The sequence below is a fragment of the Numida meleagris genome, chromosome 2 (genome assembly GCF_002078875.1).
Source record: "Numida meleagris isolate 19003 breed g44 Domestic line chromosome 2, NumMel1.0, whole genome shotgun sequence".
Lineage (NCBI taxonomy): Eukaryota > Metazoa > Chordata > Aves > Galliformes > Numididae > Numida > Numida meleagris.
In genome coordinates this window covers 144,065,313-144,083,931 of record NC_034410.1, presented here as the reverse complement: position 1 = coordinate 144,083,931, position 18,619 = coordinate 144,065,313, and the positions used below count along the sequence as shown (strand labels likewise).

Sequence of the window (18,619 nt, the reverse complement as noted above, 5' to 3'; positions counted from 1 at the left end):
CTGAGGCACTGTGTTGTGTAATTATCTCGCTTGCACACTTTGTGCTGCTCTTATCATCATGCTCAAAAGGAGAACCACTGAATGTTGTGGGCCACAAGTACAACCTACATAACTATTTCTCCAGTTTGGAAACCCAAGAGAAGGCAGAAATTTTCCTATGCTCCTTCAGTGATTCACAAACTGTGATCGACCTGTTTGAGGCACAGGATTGTTGTGATATTGCCCGGTCAGGCTTGTAGCACGTCGTTCCATGCTTTATGTCATTGCATTACAACTTACACCTAGGTGAGGGGTAGTAAAACTGTAACAGATAAGATAAGAAGAAGTCTGAGCAGCTTTTATACAGCTTTGTGTACAGATTACTCCTCAGTATATTAGTTGCCTGGTTTGTTGAGATGTTAACTACTCCTCCTTAGGTTCTACTGTTGTTGCAGTGTGACCAAAGTTCAAGTAAAACATGTGCAATTAGGGGGAAGAAGAGCTAGCGTAATCAAATTCCCTCCTCCCATATGCTCTTTATGAGTGTACATATTTCTGTATTTAACCTCTCTTCATACCCTGCCTCTGAGCAGTGCCCAACATTAACCCTTTTCTGAGGCTCAAACAATTTTGCTTTCTCTTTTCAGGACTCCTTGGGAGTTCTGAAAATGACTTAAAAAACACATAGGAGTAAGAATGCATGGCAGAGTGAGGGAAATAGGCTCCTCTTATGGTCTGAGCTTTGGGTGGTCCTGTGTGGATCCCACAGTTGGACTTGATAATCCTTGTGGGTCCCTTCCAACTCGAGATATTCTATTCTATGACTCTTTCAATAAATGCAGCTTAAAATTTTATTTGTTTGACTTCATAGAATCATAGAATGGCCTGGGTTGGAAGGAACCTCAAGGATCATCAAGCTCCAACCCCCCTGCCACAGGCAGGGCTGCCAGCCTCCATATCTAATACTAGACCAGGCTATCCAGGGTCCCATCCAGCCTGATCTTGAACACCTCCAGGGATGGGGCATCCGCAGCCTCTCTGGGCAGCCTGTTCAGCACCTCACCACTCTCATAGTGAAGAACTTCCCCCTGACATCCAACCTAAATCTTCCCTCCTAAAACCTTAAAACCATTTCCCCTTGTCCTCCCATTATCTACCCTTGTAGGATCCCTTTAGGTGCTGGAAGGCTGCAGTGAGGTCACCCTGCAGCCTTCTCTTCTCCAGGCTGAACAAGCTCAACTCCCTAAGCCTGTCTTCACAGGGGAGATGCTCCAGCCCTCTGATCATCTTTGTGGCCTTTCTCTGGACTCTCTCCAATGGCTCCCTCTCTTTCTTGTACTGGGGGCCCCAGATCTGGATGCAGTTTTCCAAATGGGGCCTCACGAGGGCGGAGTACAGAAGGGCAATCACCTCCCTCTCCCTGCTGGCCACTCATCTTCTGATGGAGCCCAGGATACCATTTGCTTTCCAAGCTGCAAGAGCACACTGCTGGCTCATGTTCAGTTTTTCATCCACCAGAACCCCCAGGTCCTTCTCTGCAGGGCTTCTCTCAAGAATTACTCCTCCCAGACTGTATATATGCCTGGGATTCCTCTGGCCCAAATGCAAAACCCTGCACTTTGCTGTGCTGAAACTCATTAGATTCACCTGGGCCCACCTTTCGAGTCTGAGGTCCCTCTTTATGGCATCCCTTCCTTCCATGGTGTCAACTGCACCACTCAGCTTGGTGTCATCAGCAAACTTGCTGAGGGTGCACTCAATCCCATCATCGGTGTTGCTGATAAAGATGTTGAAGAGCTCTGGTCTCAAGACAGACACCTGGGGGACACTGCTCGTTACTGGCCTCCACCTGGATGTAGAACCACTGATCATCACCCTTTGCGGCCTTTCAACCAATTCCTTATCCACCAGGTGGTCCACCCGTCAAATCCACAGCTCTCCAATTTGGAGATAAGAATGTGGTGGGGGACCATGTCAAAGGCCTTGCACAAGTCCAGGTAAATGATATTGGTCGCCTTCCTTTTGTCCACTAGTGCTGTCACTCCATCATAGAAGACCATCAGATTGGTTAGGCATGACCTTCCCTTGGTGAAGCCGTGCTGGCTGTCTCAGATCGCATGCTCATTCCTCATGTGGTCTAGCATGTCATCCAGGAGGATCTGTTCCAGATCTTCCCAGGCACACTGGTGAGACTCACCGGCCTGTAGTTCCCCAGGTCCTCCTTGCTCCCTTTCTTATGATTGGGAGTGGTGTGACCCGTTTTCCAGTCACCCAGGACCTCACCTGACAGCCACGACTTTTCAAATATGATGGAGAGCGGCTCAGCAACCACCTCAGCCAGCTCCTTCAGAACCCTGGGGTGCACGTCATCTGGCCCCACAGACTTGTACGCATTCAGTCTCGTGAGGCGGTCTCAGACTTGCTCTGCCCTTACGGTGGGGGGAGATTTACTCCCCCAGTCCCCACCCAGAGGTTTAGGGATGCAGAGTTCAGACTTCTATCTATGCTGCATAAATGGCAGGTAAAATGTAAGCCTAATGCATCATTTTTGGGGGGGAAGGATAATGACGTAGAGGTATTTCATAGGTTGACCCTTCATGGAATGAAGCCATTGAACCTCACGAGGAAAGACATTGCTGCGTTAGAAATTCCCATTGATATTCAGTGCTACAACTTAGTAGCATAATGCTCACCACCAAATTGGCATAATGGAATTGTAATTCTGTTACTTTAGATAAAACCTGTCCATTGTGTCTCTTGCTATTGCACTTGAATACTGCAACTGCTTTTTTTTGACATGTTTAACATATACTCTTCTTTTTATGCGTCAATTACAGCTTCAAAGTCTACCTCCATCTGTCATCCATTATTCCTGTCTTTTAAATTACCAGTCAGTCCCCGTCATCTTCCACTTCAGGCATAACTTCATCAGTCATCCCTTAACACCCTTAACAGCCTTGCTCAAATGGTTCAAACCTCACCTCTGCTTTTTTCTGCTGCCTCTTTCCCCTTTGCCATGAGAAAAGCTCCCAACCTGCTGCCATCCTGTTTGTGTGTTCAGGCTGCCCCAGCGCATTATAAAACACTCTGCCTTCTTATCCGTGCTTCGTTCTGCTATCTTGTAGCTACCTACTAAATGGGGTTTTGAGAGAAATTGAGTCAAATCCCTCATTACAGTGACATGATGAGAAACTGAGCCTGAGCAAAAGCTGTAGTCTTTAAAGCCATTTAGTGCAGAAGTGTTATCTGTGACCCTTATCCACAATACCATGTGCGTGTACTGAGTGATTTCTGAGTAGGAAAACCTGGTATGTAAACTTATTAAATTATACTGAAGACAATTGTACCTCAGTGTGCCAGCAATTAAGTGTTTTATTACTGTAATTAAAATAATCACTCCTACTCTGGAACCTGTGCTCTGCTGGGTTTTTTTAACCCAAAACTTCTGTTACAAGCACATGTGTTCTGTTGGTTTTTCCCTTTTTTAATTTTGTACTTCCTATTTATGTTAAACTCAGATAGCTATTCAAGGAGTGAGCTGAAACGTCAAATACTGAAGCAAGGTAAGAGAATCCCGTCCCTTTCCTTCCTGATGCCACTTTGACACAGTGCTAATGCTGGAAGGTAGAAAGAGGTAATGGCTTTAAGTAGCGCCGGGCGAGGTTCAGGTTGGCTACTGGGAAAAAAATTCTTTTTCAGAATGAGTGGTGAGGTGTTGGAACAGGCTGCCCAGGGAGGTGGTGCAGTCACCGTCCTTGGAGGCTTTCAAGAAAAGGATAGTTATGGCACTGGGGACACGGTTAGTGGGAGTGGTGCGGTTGGGTTGATGGCTGGACTAGATGATCTTAGTGGTCTTTTCCAACCTTAGTGATTCTGTTCTATGAAATGAACTCTGCCACGTGCAGAATTTTGCAAATCCAAGCCTATGGGAACGAAATGCTTTATAGAACCAAGGAGGTTATGAAGAATTTGACCAAGCACCTTTCTGTGCCTTGATTCAGTAACCCTAGGCAGTGCATCTCAGCTCCTCCTTTTGATACTGAGTGGGTGAAGAAGTGCTTTCTTGAGACCTTTCTGTTCTGAACTGTTTATTGCTTATGGGTTAAAACACTCAAAAATTAAATCTTGGCTTATAATATGTATTCAGTAAGTTATTTTAGCTTTTCTCACGTGATTTGACTAGCTCAAAAGGAAATTCTAGGATTATGTTGTTATTGAGGTGATCAGATCTGGGAACTTAAGTACTTTGGGGGAAATCTGGGAGGAGAAAAACCCAGACTAAAAAAAGATGCTGTTGACTGGAAGAACAAATTACATTCAAAAAATCCTCTGGGGATGCAGCTCTGAGGTGGGTATCAGCAGGAAAGAGCACTTGAGATGCTCCCTTGCTACACTTCTAGTAGGACAGTGTGTTAGGGTTGCACAGAAACAAGAGTTGCTGATGTCACCTCTTTCTTCAGTCTCAATTTTACATTCTTTGCTTAATGGCCTGATTTATGCTAAAGCACGCAACAATTTGTTATCTGGTTGCAATATATTTCAGTAATAATTTACAGTGTGTCATTCTACTCATAAGGACTAACTTATGTGAGGGTTTGCTCCGGTCTTGTGTGCTGGAAATGAAGAAGGATGCATATACTGTGGTATCTCTTCATTGAAAGTTTAAATATTTCAAAGATTAATCTTCCAAGTTATATTCCTAATGGCTTATTTCTGCTCATGTTTGCTGAAGGAGTATATTCATTATAAGATGGTCTGAATTTACACAGCGATATACTCTTCCACTAATCTGTGCAGTTGACTTTCTAGTATTATTAAGTTAAAGGGAACTATGGGGTCTTAGGTGCAAGGTAGCTGGCAACTTCCAAAACTCTGAACACAAGTCTGTGTGGCAGTGAGTAAGTGGCAATCTGTGAATCATCTTCCTGGCATAGGAGTCATCTTCCTGGCATAGTACTGGAATATCCTATGCTGATTCTGAAATGCAACCTGCCTTAATTTCCCAGAGTTTGTTAGCCTTGTGCTGGATGTTCTGAGGGTCTCAGGCAAACATTATATACATAATTATATAATACATATATACTGATATATATTCCTCTGTGGCTTCGTGTAGGACCACGCAGGAGTGCAGTTAGGCATCGTTTAAACATGAAGAACAATGGCATTTCAGTGGAAAGTCCAGGGGTAGGAGGGACCATGGAATGAAAGACCCTACACGAGGCAAGGACAATGGAAAGCATGAAGCAGGAAATAGGGTATATGGTTGAAGGGGGGGCACAATATCCTGAGAAAATACTATTGAAATTTTTAAATGCTTGCTTTTTGTTGCAGATTAATCAGCCACTCGATGGGGATTAACAGTGGAGCACCTCTTTGTGTCGCCTTTCCACCTCTCTGTAGCAAGAATAACAACTTCAGCACTTCTTCAATAATAATTATGAAACTGGTATTAACTGAATGGCAATTATGGATTTTTAACTCTAACTCACAGTAAACCAGCAAGCCATATGTTGAAATTCCTACCAAAAAGCTTTTAGTTCTACATGTTTCGTATCTACACAAGAAGTTGCAAGATACCTGTTTGTACAAGAGGAATATAAGCATTACTTGCCTGAGGAACAGGAGGTGAAAGAGAAGACACCCTAACTTGTTTGTGGAGTTATGGTAGTATTATTTATATAGATATAACATATATATTTTTATGGTAATGAAAATGGCTCCCCAGAATGCTGACTCGGAATCTATGCAAGTTCAAGATCTCCCTGTGGCACAGCTTCAGAAACCAGAAAACAAGGAGAATGAAAGTAGAGAGGAGACCATTAGTGAAGGATCCATAGACCGGATACCGATACGCCTGTGGGTGATGCATGGTGCAGTAATGTTTGGCAGGGAATTTTGTTATGCCATGGAGACAGCTTTGGTAACGCCTGTATTGTTACAAATTGGTAAGTAATCCTCATTTCTTGTTAATCAATACTTTATGCACTGTTTTTCATTGAAGTCAGAAGGAAATGTGATCCTGTAGCTACGAATGAGAATAAAAAGGGTTTTGTTTTTCATTGTTGGCTGTGCCACAGATTCAGTATGGGACCATGTTTAAGTGGGGAGGATTTCTGTCTGCATTTGTCTTGTTTAATATTGCTTCCCACTATAAATGCTTAACCTGATTTGAATTCCCACCTACAACTCTTTATTAATAGGTAGGTATCCTCAAAACTAGAATCATCAGACTACAAAAGAGTCCAGTGACGCTGTTCCTGATTTATGGAGAAATGCCTCATGTTATAGTACTTCAGAATAACTACTTAAATAATTTTGCTTTTTCAAGTTCTAATGAAATGGTATATTTATGTTAAACTACTGGTGAGCCTTGTTTTCTCTGGTTAATGTGTGTAGTTTATGATTAAACAAATGCATATTACTAAAACATGAACAGTTTTAGAAAAAAATGAGGGAGAAAGAGGAGCTGGAATAGGTGTAGATGATGTTAAATTTTCTGGTGAGTTCTGTCGTTAGATTGCTGATAAACTGTTTCCGGTATTAATGCCTTATCAAAGCTGGAAAATCATGTTCTAAATCAGAAAATATTACATGAAGGTGAATGGAAGCATTGCACTGAGCGTGCCTCTGTGTGAATAAGTCAGTGATGTGTTTACATTGTGTAAGCGTATGTACAGTATATGCATACTGTGTTTGTTAATGTTTGCTTTGGCTTATGGATGCAGTTGTTCCTTTGCCCTGCTCACTTGTAGGCAGTGAGAAGCACCCAGCCAAGTCTCTGAAATGTTCACTGAACAGCATTTACAACATTGTTTTAGGAATTCAAGGTCAGCTTTTGAAATGAAACATATCTTATTTGATACGGTTAAAAAAGCGTATATAAGGGATTGAGTGTGTAAGCATGCAGCGTACACATCCCTTCGTGCATTCTTCTTGCAGTTAAAAATGTGTTTTCATGTGATGTTACTAGTGGACTTATTTCAGATCAGCAGCTGAGTCAATAACCAATACAGTCGGGGCTGTGAGAGATTCTGGTGGGTTGTTCCTCCAAGCTTTCCTGGAAACTTTCATTCTTGGAGCTCATTGTGTGCCCTCTTTTGATCTCTCAGTGACAGTTAGAATAGATCGTACATGTTTTGTGAATAGAGGCTTTCTGATCGACCTGACTTGCTGAACAAAACGTGTATTATCCTAATCTGAGAATATTCATGATGTCCGTAAGTTATTTTGAGATTTTTGGTTTTAGGTAAGTCCAAATTCAGATATCTAAGCTACTTGAGTTGTATTAGGAGTTTGGATTCAATTACTGTCAACTGTGCATGCAAAATACTTGTGTTGTCTTCTCCATGCAAAGCACCCCCAGTTCTGAAAGTGACCTATACTTCTTGTTCACTTTCTTGTTTGTGCTGGCACTTGGACATTTAAAACGTATAGCTGGCTAAGCTGACTTTACCTTACCAATGATTAAGGTCAGACAGTATAAACAAACCGTCCTCTTAATTACTGATCACTCCACTAGTTCACATTTCTTTTGTGAGCTCTTCTAGCAAATCTGTTTCCTCCAGATAATTGAAAAAATCTCTTCCTTTCCTTCCCTAACCCCAGTGATCAAAATAAGGTTGGGATTTGGGGGAAGGGAAAGGAAGAATTGAGCTCTTATTTCTAGAAAAGCTGACAAAATGACAGAAGACTGCAGGGATGCAGTGATGATGTTCAATGCTGTGTAGAGACGAAATGGAGGTAGCTGGTTACAGATGTTAGAATTTTGGGTACTCTGGCTCACGTTCCCCCTCAACAGAGGAATAAATAACATTGGCTGCAGTGAAGGGTTAAGTTACTCATGGGTGACTTATATAGCCTGTTTTGTAATTACCCCTTACATGGTTCTGTTTACTTTTATCAACCTCAACATCTGTGCCTCAACAGGAGCTATATTTATTCCTCATTTGTGGGACAGCCTATAGCTGTTTCACTGCTGCAGTATTCTCTCTGCTTTGTGATTTGGCAAAAACAACATCCTGTTGTTTTTGGTATGAGGTTAATTTGGCTTGAGAAGCTTTCTGAGAAGTGGCAAACGGAGAAACGTGGTGACTCTAACGGCAGCATTCACACATAATAAACTGAACAACCAGGATCCTTTCGGGTGTTCAAGATTGACTCCTCCTTACAGATGTACATTAATTCTTAAGAATTAAGCTTTCTGGTGTGTACTTGTGTTCCACATCTCAAAGAGAACTTCTGGTAGCTAAAATCATAGAATCATTAAGGTTGGAAGAGAGCACAATGCTTATTTAGTCCAACCCTCAGCCCATCACCACCGTGCCCGCTAACCATGTCCCTCAGTGCCACATCTGCTTGTTTAGAACGCCTCCAGGGATGAGTACACCACCTCCCTGGTCAAAGCAGATCCTTGACTGCTCTGAGAAGAAATTTTTCCTAATATCCAACACGAGCCTTCCTAGTTACTCTGGCAGGTCAGCATCTTCTTGGTGTGTAAGCCAGACTTCAGCAGCTCTAGTTGTTGTCCTTCGGATCGTCCCTTTCCGATTCATTGGTTGGGTTGTCAATGTGTTTCAGTTTCCAGAAGTTCTGAATTTGTAACAAAAGAGCTGAAGGCAGCAGTGGGAGCTGTTTGAGTCAGAGGATACTGTAAATTAGAAAGGTCTGGAAGTCCCTGAATGCGGTATGCCCACCAAAATGCCTTCAGATGTGATTGTAATCCTTGTCTTCATTGCTGTGTTTAGATTGATGTTACATTGCATTCTCAGAAATGCAGCTACAACTTGTTAACAGTTTTGCCATGAACAGGTTTTAGTTGCTTAGCAACAAGAGCAAGCCAAATACATATCGCAATTTTTTCTAACTCTTTCATTGACTACTTACTCTCTGCAGCATAGGAATGCCCCCCTCTACTCAGCTCTTGTGAGGCCCCATCTGGAGTACTGTGTCCGGGCCTGAGGCCCCCAGCACAAGAAGGACATAGAGCTCTTGGAATGAGCGCAGAGGAGGGCCACCAAGATGATCAGAGGGCTGGAGCACCTCGCCTATGAAGAAGGGTTGAGGGAACTGGGCTTGTTCAGCTTGAACAAGCGAAGGCTCCAGGGAGACCTCACTGTGGCCTTCCAGTACTTGAAGGGAGTGTATAAACAGGAGGGCATACAACTGTTTACATGGGTAGATAGTGATAGGACAAAGGAGAATGGTTTTAAACTGAGACAGGGGAGATTTAGGTTAGATATTAGGAGGAAGTTTTTCACTCAGAGGGTGGTGACGCACTGGAACAGGTTGCCCAAGGAGGTTGTGGATGCTCCATCCCTGGAGGCATTCAAGGCCAGGCTGCACGTGGCTCTGGGCAGCCTGGTCTAGTGGTTGGCGACCTTGCCCACAGCAGGGGGTTGAAACTCGATGATCTTTGAGGTCCTTTTCAACCCAGGCCATTCTATGATTCTATGAATTCAAAATTGAGAAAACTTGCTTAGAATACTTTAGAGAACATAAATATGCCAAATATGAGAACTAGCAAGCTGACTACAGATTAAACAGTATTAGTTGGTACTTCTGTAAGTTTTGACCTCTAGAAATTTTTATTAACCTTTATTTGGAGGCACATTCAATCAGCAGTTCCTCCCACCTGCTGTGAAAGCTATGCAAGAAAGTAAAATGTCAGCTCCTTTGGCACTCTGGGTATGAGTGTTTGTGTCACTTCAAGGTTTTGGAGAAGCTGAATGATTTCATGTTACTATTTAGGATGCTCTCTACATTAACACTGACTTATCCCAACTTCTGGTTGCTTCCTCTGTCGCATCTCAGCCATGTTATAAATTACGTAAGAGTACGAGGAAGCCTTTGTCTTCCAAAACATCTGGTACATAATATTGCTTATCAGTGAGAGTAGTTAAAATCCTGCTGTTGTTTATAAATGGCAGTGTATTTTCTTCCATCGTTAATGTTGGCTTCGAAGGATTAAATCTCTGTATCTCCTTCCAGTTCATAATAGGTCATGGAAAATTTGGGTGCCAAACCATTTTGGAAATGATTTTGTAAGGTAATTTGTGTGAATGAAGGTGAGGAGAGACTAATGACTGACGTGGCATGAACTCAGAGAAATGTGGTGTATTAAAGAAACTTGTGCAATGAAATCAGGCTGGAGAAGGTGAGATCTGTGACTATTTCATTAGGACTGCAGGACAAAAATCTGCGGCTTGGGGTGGCTTCTGCTTTCAGAGGAAATGCCCATGTGACAAATGAGCGGTGGTAGCTGCAAACAAAAAGCTTCACATTTTGTATTCAATACGATGAAAGCTTTGCCAAACCTTGACTGTTGCTTCAAAGGCTCTTTCCAATGCTAGCGTTACTGTATAAATAGTTAATAGGCAGAGAAATGACTGTCAGCACCAGCGCTGTTCCTCATTCCCCTGCGTAAATTATTAAATACATTACACAAGCTCATTTAGATAGAAACAATGTGCATTTACGGAAGGAGAAGCACGAGCAGTTGTCATGTCCTGCTTACCTTTACAGTGTCACTTAAATTTACTGTAAAACGTGTTTCATTGCTATGTTTTAACCTAAGGTATTCCATCATATGAGTGATAGTGTAGAAACAGTGACTGAAACGTATCAGGTCTGATAGGCAAGAGTAGTTTTGATTTCTTACGACTTTCGTCTTGGAGTGCCTGTCTGTGATGGTATTATTTTGTTATGCTGGGAGATTTAATGGGCTCTTGTAGTGAATGTTAGCTGATCTAGCGTTAAATGTTGAAGGTTTTGGTTTTAAGCTTAACCCTGAGCAGGTGTCATTTAGGACAATAACACAAAGGAGTAGCATTCCTGGAAACTGAGTACTGCAGTGCCAGTTAATAGATACTAATACAAAGAAAGGCTGAGCTCAGCAGAGCAGAATACAAGCGGCTCATTTCATTTGGAAAAGAAATTATTTATGTCATTATGTGCTCTAAAAGTGACAGAAGGCTGTCATTACTGCTGTCTCAAATATGGGATAGCTGTTTTGGGGCTTGAGCTGTGAGTACTTGGCTACGTTTTCTTCTCAGCTACTGTGACTAATTGCATTATCTTACACTGAAAATTCTTACAGCCTAAAGCTTAAGGCCAAGCTTCAAGGGCCTTGAAATGTAGTTCATGTGAAATTGCCAGCATGGAAAAAGTGTGTTTAAGCAGTAATACAAATTGCTGATCCTGAGAAATCTCAATGCGGTCGCTGAGAAGTCATTATCCGAAAGAGATTTAGTGTTATGGAGTGAACTTTGATTACCAGGTAGTCAGTGTCCCAGTTGAAATTCAGTGCATGTAGGTAAAGAGGAGATGGCGGAGATAAAGTTAGAAATCAAGCGTGACTTGTAAACGTTGAGTTGGCCTTTAGGTATGTTTTTTTCAAAGGAATTAAAGTATCAGTTGCTGAGTCGATTCAGTGTGGAAGGGGATGGTCTTCCAAGGCTAAGCCTGAGATCAAAGGCAATCTCAAAACCTTGAAGATCTGGTGGGGGGAGGTGGAAACAAAGGCATGGATGAGCTTTTAGAGGCTGCCTGTAATTCAGGTGGAAAAAGGCTGCCTGGAAAAACTTCAACGTAAAAGCTGTTTATTTCAGCTCAGCTTACTGTCACCTTTACTCCTTATCTCTGTCCCAGGATGCATTTATTTTAAGGATATACATAGGTATAACTGTTTACAAAACTGTATCTTACCTCACCTCATCTTAATAGGATGAAACTGACTGAGTTGCTGAGACCTGCTGTTTGACTCTCAAAGTCAAGTTCCTGTATGTTTCATCTCCATCTGGGCTGCTGGGCACTGGATGCTGAGAGTGAATTGCAGATCTGAATTCCTCCTTAGACAGAATTCTTGAAGTTGACCTCTGCTAAAAGGGTGGTGTTACGCAGCTGACCTAAGGACAAGAACTGAACTTACAGTGGCTCCAGAAAACCTGAACTCGTAATGGCTTAATTGAGTATGGTCTTCAGCCTTGGTAGCTTTGAAGATAATGTCTTTAAGATCATGTAGCATTTGAATTCAGATCTCGAATGGTGGAACATACTGCAAATATTGTGCCTCTGAGACAAATGCTGATTGCCCTATAAAACCTCCCCACCCATCATTTTTTAGTTATTGACTAACTTTATGTCTACTAAAGAGTTGTGTAATACTAATTTTACTGTACTTTTTCTTAACCAAAAGCAGGTCAATGAGACTTTCACATCATATATCATGTTTCTCTTGCATAAAATATCTCTTGGCCTTAAATGAACAGCAGCAGCTTTTGAAAGAGCAGCCTTTAGTAAGAGGTTTGGGTAAGGATTTATTTAAGGCATTGAAAGAAGGTGCTGTGCCGTTCTCTAAGGTTTTGAAACGTAGAGGAGGCAGGAGCATGGGCTTTAATTTCCTATCAGTGCGAACGCGGAGTGGCTTGGAGGTTGTGCAATAACTGTTACTTATGGAGCTTTTATTTTATGTGTATATGTAAATAAAATTGTCCTGTTGTTTTTTCTCTTAAAGTAACACTGAATCTGCCCTTCGGAGGCACAAGTCTACCTAAGAACAGCCATACTTTGGTGCTGTTTTCTCCTGTTCTGAATCTTAAACAAATGTCCTTGATCTTCTGTGGGAACATTAAGACAGAACTGGCTTATTTTTATTCCTTGCATAGACTGTTTGCCGTGAAACTTCTGCGTAAGAACACTTTGAACTTCTCAAGTTGTCCTTTGGAGAGCTTTTGTCTGAAGGCAATGCGAGTAACGATATATCAGAGGAAACTGACATCTGAGAGCTGTGGACAGATAGAAAAATCACAACGTGCAAGACAAAGCAAATTGTATGACAGTGCACACTGTCAGCTCTTGTGAGAGGATGAAGATTTAAAAGCAGTTATTAATTTTGTTGCCGTTTATGTTCTTCAGATCCATTTATTTTTCTGCAGAGATTGACACTTCAGTCTGTGATGTGTGGGAAGAGCTCAAGGCCTCTAGAAATAATCATCCCCCTAAGAAGGGAATGAATATCTCTTTCTTCTGTAGCTGCTTCTATCTAATAGTAAATCCTTCCTGTTCAGTGTGCTGCCTTCTCTTTACCTTCATTAGCCAAGGTTTAGGAGAGGTCAGGCTTCTTGAAACGATCTAGGAGTGCTTTGACATCTGTATTGTCTTTTACTCTCTTACTGAGAATGGAAGCAGACCTCCTGTTTCTGTGTGTAGTGGAACAAGGATGGGAGAAGTGGGGCAGACTTCGGTCTTCTGAGCACGTGCTAAAATCAAGTGGCTTTAAGCATGACCCTTTATGCAATCTAAACCCTTCTTCATAACCTGCCTCCAACCCGTGTGTGGTGTCAGCCAAATTTGCCGTATCTCTCAGCTTTTAATACTTGGATCTAAACACTGCAGGAGAGCAAGATGTCAGGTGAAGCTTCAAATACACATGCAGTACACACGGAAAAGGCTTTCACAGCAGGAATGTGAACTTCCCTATCCTGTCCGAAAAGAATTTGACCCTCACCTATGACTTAGAGGTAACTTTGTAGTGATAACAATATAGTGATAAGAGATGCAACACCGTAGTGCTTCCTTGCTCTTTCTTATGAAGTAATTGCAAGCGAGGCAATTTTCCAGCAAGCAGTTGCCTCTTCCTTACTGTAAAAAGAAACCTTTCAACTCTGTGGATGAGTTCTGGTGCTGGAGACGTGTAAATGCAGAACTGAGATTTGCGTGCCTTGCTGTGCCAGGTCTCAAGTTGAGGCTTTTCTGTTGAATGTGGATTGTGAATCAAGTTACAAAAAGGGGAAGAAAGTACTCCTTAATAAACAGGAGTCTTTACTTTTGAAGGAAATAAAATTAAGGCCACTTCTGAAATGAAAAGAATGTCAATGGGCTGCTGCCAAATCACGTAATGCTTTAATAAAGCTTGCTTCAAGAGGATTGTCAAAGCTGCAACCCCTTAAGCTCAGTTCTCCTCTGAGTCTCCTGTGTGCTTGTTGCAATAGCATTTCTGCTGTGATGCACCCATTGGGACTGTCTTAATCATCCTCTTTGAACGAAACAGCAGTTGAGAAGGTTTTGGATATGCTTCCTGCAGGCTGTTTTGCAAGAAATTATTGGAAAAGTTTTGAGCTGCTGATTCAGTTTGCTGATAAAATGTAATACAAGTCTTTTTAATTAAACATGGAAAAATCGGGTCACAGATCGTATTTCCATGGGTTTGGATAAATCCCCAGTAGCTCCTGTCACTCTCTGGACTCTTGAGTAACAGGGGGTACAGGGCAGCACAGATGCATCTTTTTCCATAAATGCATAAACCAAGAATGTACTCTCTTAACATTTGGTGATCATCTGCTGGAGGTTTATGGTGGGTTTTTGCAGGGTAGTAAATTCAGAGCATTACAACTGAATATGAGCTACTTTTGTACAGAAATAAATTGGATTGAAAAGAGCTTATCAGACGAGCAAGCCTAACTTGCCCCCAGTCAGCACAACCTGAAATCCTAAACTCTGGGAAAAAGAGTAAGATGAGGTCTTGTAAATGACTGTGGTATCACTGTAGCATCTGCCTCACCTGTCCTTACGTACATTAAATCTTCAGACACATCTTCCACACTGACCTCAAGAAGCCTTAAAATGAAGCACGGCTGTGTCCCCATGGAAGTGCTGGCCTGTAGAGCTGGAAGCACTGCAGTCAGATAACAACAGAGTCAGTCTGGTTCTGCCCTCAGCATCAGCTTTGTCTTTGGCAAGTGTCCCACCGTGATGTAATGCAGTTCCCTTTAATACGGTGGTAAATCTTGTATACCTTCTGTTGAAACTACCTTAAACTTGGGTTTCTGTCCCCTGGATCCTGATTTCTGCTCTCTCCCACTCTAGTGATAAAAAGAGCTGGATCATTTTCTGTGTTTTCACGTCGAGACTGTTTAAAAACACAAATTTCCTCTTTTTATCGGTTGTCCTGCTCTGTCAACAGTGTTTTTTCCGTAATTCAGTCTATCAGAACTGAACCACCTGCCCTTAGGATAATCTGCAAATTCCCAGTGTATTCTGCTGGTTTGAAAGGAGCTCTTGGTCTGGGGGTGTTTAATACTTCTTACAAATGTTTTGTCTGCATGCTTCTAGAAATTAAAATATATTTTTTTTTAGTGAGCGGAGATCAAGTTCACACACTTCAAAGTTTCTGTAGTTGGCTAAAAAATTAAGTTTAAATTGCATAGTGTAAAATGAGCGCTGAACACTGGCGCTCCAGGATAAACCTTCAAGAATCTAAGGGCAGCAGGATGCCTCTGGTATTCAGATAAATGATTGTTTACAGGCATGGAGTAGTTGTAGTGGATACGGTTGCAGCATTCCCCGTGTTTTCTTTGCCTGATTTGGAAAGCTGGGAGTAAGCTCTCACCACGCCAGGCATTTTCTGGCAAGGAGGAGTCATTACAGGCATACCTGCTGTCTTACACAGGCTACATCAGGTGACCTGAAAATGATTGTTTATCGTACTCTGATGCAGATATGACAAATTATGTAGCGATGAGGTGACGCTGCAGCCTCAAAACATCTGATCTTGTGTTTAGTTCCAAGCTATAGCACAAATGAGGAGCAGATGTACTGCTTCTTTCTCCCCTTATTTTTCCTTGGAACTTGATAGAAGGTTTCTGGTGGTTGGCTTGAGCATTCGTTTCTTGCCTCCGTAGTTCTGCCTTCTTAGAATGGTGCCATCTTGGTGGGTCCTCCTGTAACTCATGTGGATTGCAGTGCCTTCTTTTATAAGTCCAAACAGCAGCACAAAGGTTACAAGCAGAGAGATGTACAGCACAACTGCTTGTCACAACGTGATACAAATTTGTCTGGTTGTTTGGAAAAGAGTTCTGTGTTATCCCTGTTGGGGCCTAATTCTCATCAGTTGAGCATTTGGAAAGGAAATGTTTGCTGTCTTATTGGGGTGCTCCATCAAGCTATGTGTATTTTTAGCTAGAACCTAGGAGACTCTGAAATCAGCTGTGCATTTACACCTCTCTGGAATGTGTGTAGAATGTACTTCAGTTATGTTAATGTTCAAGCCACAACATGCAAGTTTGTAGAAGGAGGCGTTTTGGAAAGTTTGAGGCAGGCTATATAAATACCAATGCAGTCTTTTTAATCGGACCCCATAAATTTAATCTGTTGCTTTTAGCAACACTTTAACTAAAAGGCAGGCCGTTGGTGTGATGAATCTCCATAGAGGGGAGGCCACTTTTGAGGGGGGAAAAGCCCTCAGCTGGTTAAAAAGCTCTGTATGATAATCCTGCTGTTAGCATTTGTATGCCCAGAGCTTGTTAAAACCGCTGGTGAAGGCTGCTTTCCTGGAGCAGGGATCTGACTAAGTGAGAAACCAGGCCTCCAAACTGAAACCCGCAGTTCACTGGAAGCAAGTAGGCAAAGCACTAATAGGATTTGTGTTTCACTCGATATAGCTACGTGAGGAATTAACCTCAATAAAGGCAACTGCGTAGAGGAATGTAGTTTCTCTTCAGCAGCTTAATGTGGTTTATTTTAATTCCTCTTTTTTTTCTTTTTAAACATACAATGAATAACAAACGAGGAGAATGGGTGCACATACTGATGTGTCTTAGTTCAGCACCAGCTTTAAAATAGCAAAGAAGTGAGCAGCGAGCAGTGTTGCTGTGCTGACCTTTTAGCTGGTAGGGCTGCCCAGTAGCACAGTTGTGACAAAAATGATCGCTGGCAGAGTGTTTATTCCCACCATAAACAATCCAATAGTCCTAAAGACTTTAGAAAGGGCAGAGGGTTGATTTCACAGCACAGCAACAATTAGCAGTACCCTTTTAGTAAGCGTGTTATGGGGCTGCTGGCTTTTGGGGGAGGCTTTGAGCCTTAAGAAGGGGAGTAAAGGGCTTTGGGACTGCATGGCCCAAGGTGGGATCAGCCCAGCTCTTTTCCCATCTGAGCAGCCTGGGCATTTCCAACTGGATAAATGTCTGCTAGAGTACAAAGTTTGTACAAGATACCTGTCACGTTTATTAGTTATGTTTGCAGTGCTTTAGGTCAGCTGGGGTAACTACAGAAGGAGCTGCCTGCCGTGTTTACTGACCCTCACAAGGACTATGCAAATGTGATCCCAGCTGAAATTTAGAGATCAACTGTCCAGTCAGTAATCCCTGGGTGCTCACGTGGCATCTGCAGGGGCACACAAGCCAAAAAACAACGTCTTGAGTTGCTGTTTTCCTGTGACTTCCAAGCATGGTCAAACCAAAAAACTGGAGGAGAAGAGGCTGATTTCTATCCATGTGCAAAGACAAGTTCCTTGTGTTTTACTTACACGTACTGCATTTACTACATCGTGTAACCTGAGGCTGGAAATGAACTGTTTTCTTTGCTGCTTGCAATGCAAGAGCATGAATGGTGTGCTGACCATACTCTGCCTGGCTGCCTGCTTGACAAAAATACTTTTTTTGGCTACCCTTAGCTCTGTTTGCCTGCCTTTTTCCTTGTTCCTGGATGCAGTGACCAAATGCCATGCTGAGCTAAGTACACACCAGTCACTTGTTTGGCAGCGTCAGCCAGAACCTTCATGGATTCACAGGATTTGGGGGATCAGTTGGGTAGAGTGGGCACTTCAGGAATAAACTTCTGCTATCGTGACTGAGAATTTAATATCTAGGTGATTCTTTCTAATCCAGTGTCTCCTTTGTGAGCATGGTATTTTAAAATCCTTAACCCTGTGCAGCAAGTCTCATAAAATTTGGGACATCCTGGCCACGCTCCTTATGCTGCTCTGGCATATTTTTGTTATTTAGGACAAGGATCATGGCCCCAAGCTGCTGGAGTTCAAGGAGCATTTGGACACTGCTCTCAGACATAGGGTTTGGATTTGGAGTGGTCCTGTGTGGAGCCAGGAGCTGGACTCAGTGATCCTTGTGGGTATCTTCCAACTCAGGATGTTCTATGATTTTGTGCTTCTCTGATCATTACCCTGGCTTCTTGGGGGGTGGGAGAAGGTCACTTCAGACTGGGTTGAGGTTTGGCTTGACAGGGAGGAAAAACAGGTGTTAGCAGTGGTTTTGGTTAGCGTTTGGTACAGCTATGTGCGTAGATGGTCATATCCCAGGGTATTAATGTGTTAATCGCTGCAACAAAAGCTCCACTGTTGATAACAGGCTTGTGAGTGGTTCTGAAAGATTTTATATTGTGTATCTAAGTCTTTTGAGTTTGGGGATTTGAGCTGAAGTGCCTTGGTTTATAAATTTGCCAATATTTTTGAAGCAGTGACGAAAAACTATCGAGCTTGGGATAAACTGGGATGCAGTATATCTTCAGGCAACACATGTCATTGTAATTGATGTCTAATCTTGCAGCGAACGGAGCAGCAAAGTGCTGCAGTGTTACGTAATGCACAGAGAAGTGGGGCATCACGTACAGCTTATGCATTTTAATTACGGCCCATAAAGGAGAGGGAGGGTTAGCGTGGCAAAACAATTAATCGATTGCTGCATTCCTATATGGGTTTGCATACATCTTTGTTATACCTTCGGAGCTGCTCTTCAATGGAGGTTAAAAGGAATTGTTTTTACTACTGCTGGTTAAGCACGTGGGCAGTTGCTTCGGTTTTAATCTGTGTTCCATTTCAGCTCGTTGAGCACTATGATGCAAATTTATT

At 42.4% G+C, this 18,619-nt stretch overlaps 1 protein-coding gene across 3 annotated transcripts in view; it reads left to right on the top strand.

The window, feature by feature from the left end:
- Window positions 1-18,619, top strand: part of SLC45A4 (solute carrier family 45 member 4) — a 68,815-nt gene that overhangs the window by 25,843 nt on the left and 24,353 nt on the right. For all 3 annotated transcript variants that reach the window (XM_021387178.1, XM_021387176.1, XM_021387177.1), the window contains exon 2: window positions 5,311-5,924. In XM_021387178.1, the coding sequence (XP_021242853.1) occupies window positions 5,681-5,924 (244 nt within the window). In that variant the 5' untranslated portion in view covers window positions 5,311-5,680. The remainder of the gene's footprint in view (window positions 1-5,310; window positions 5,925-18,619) is intronic.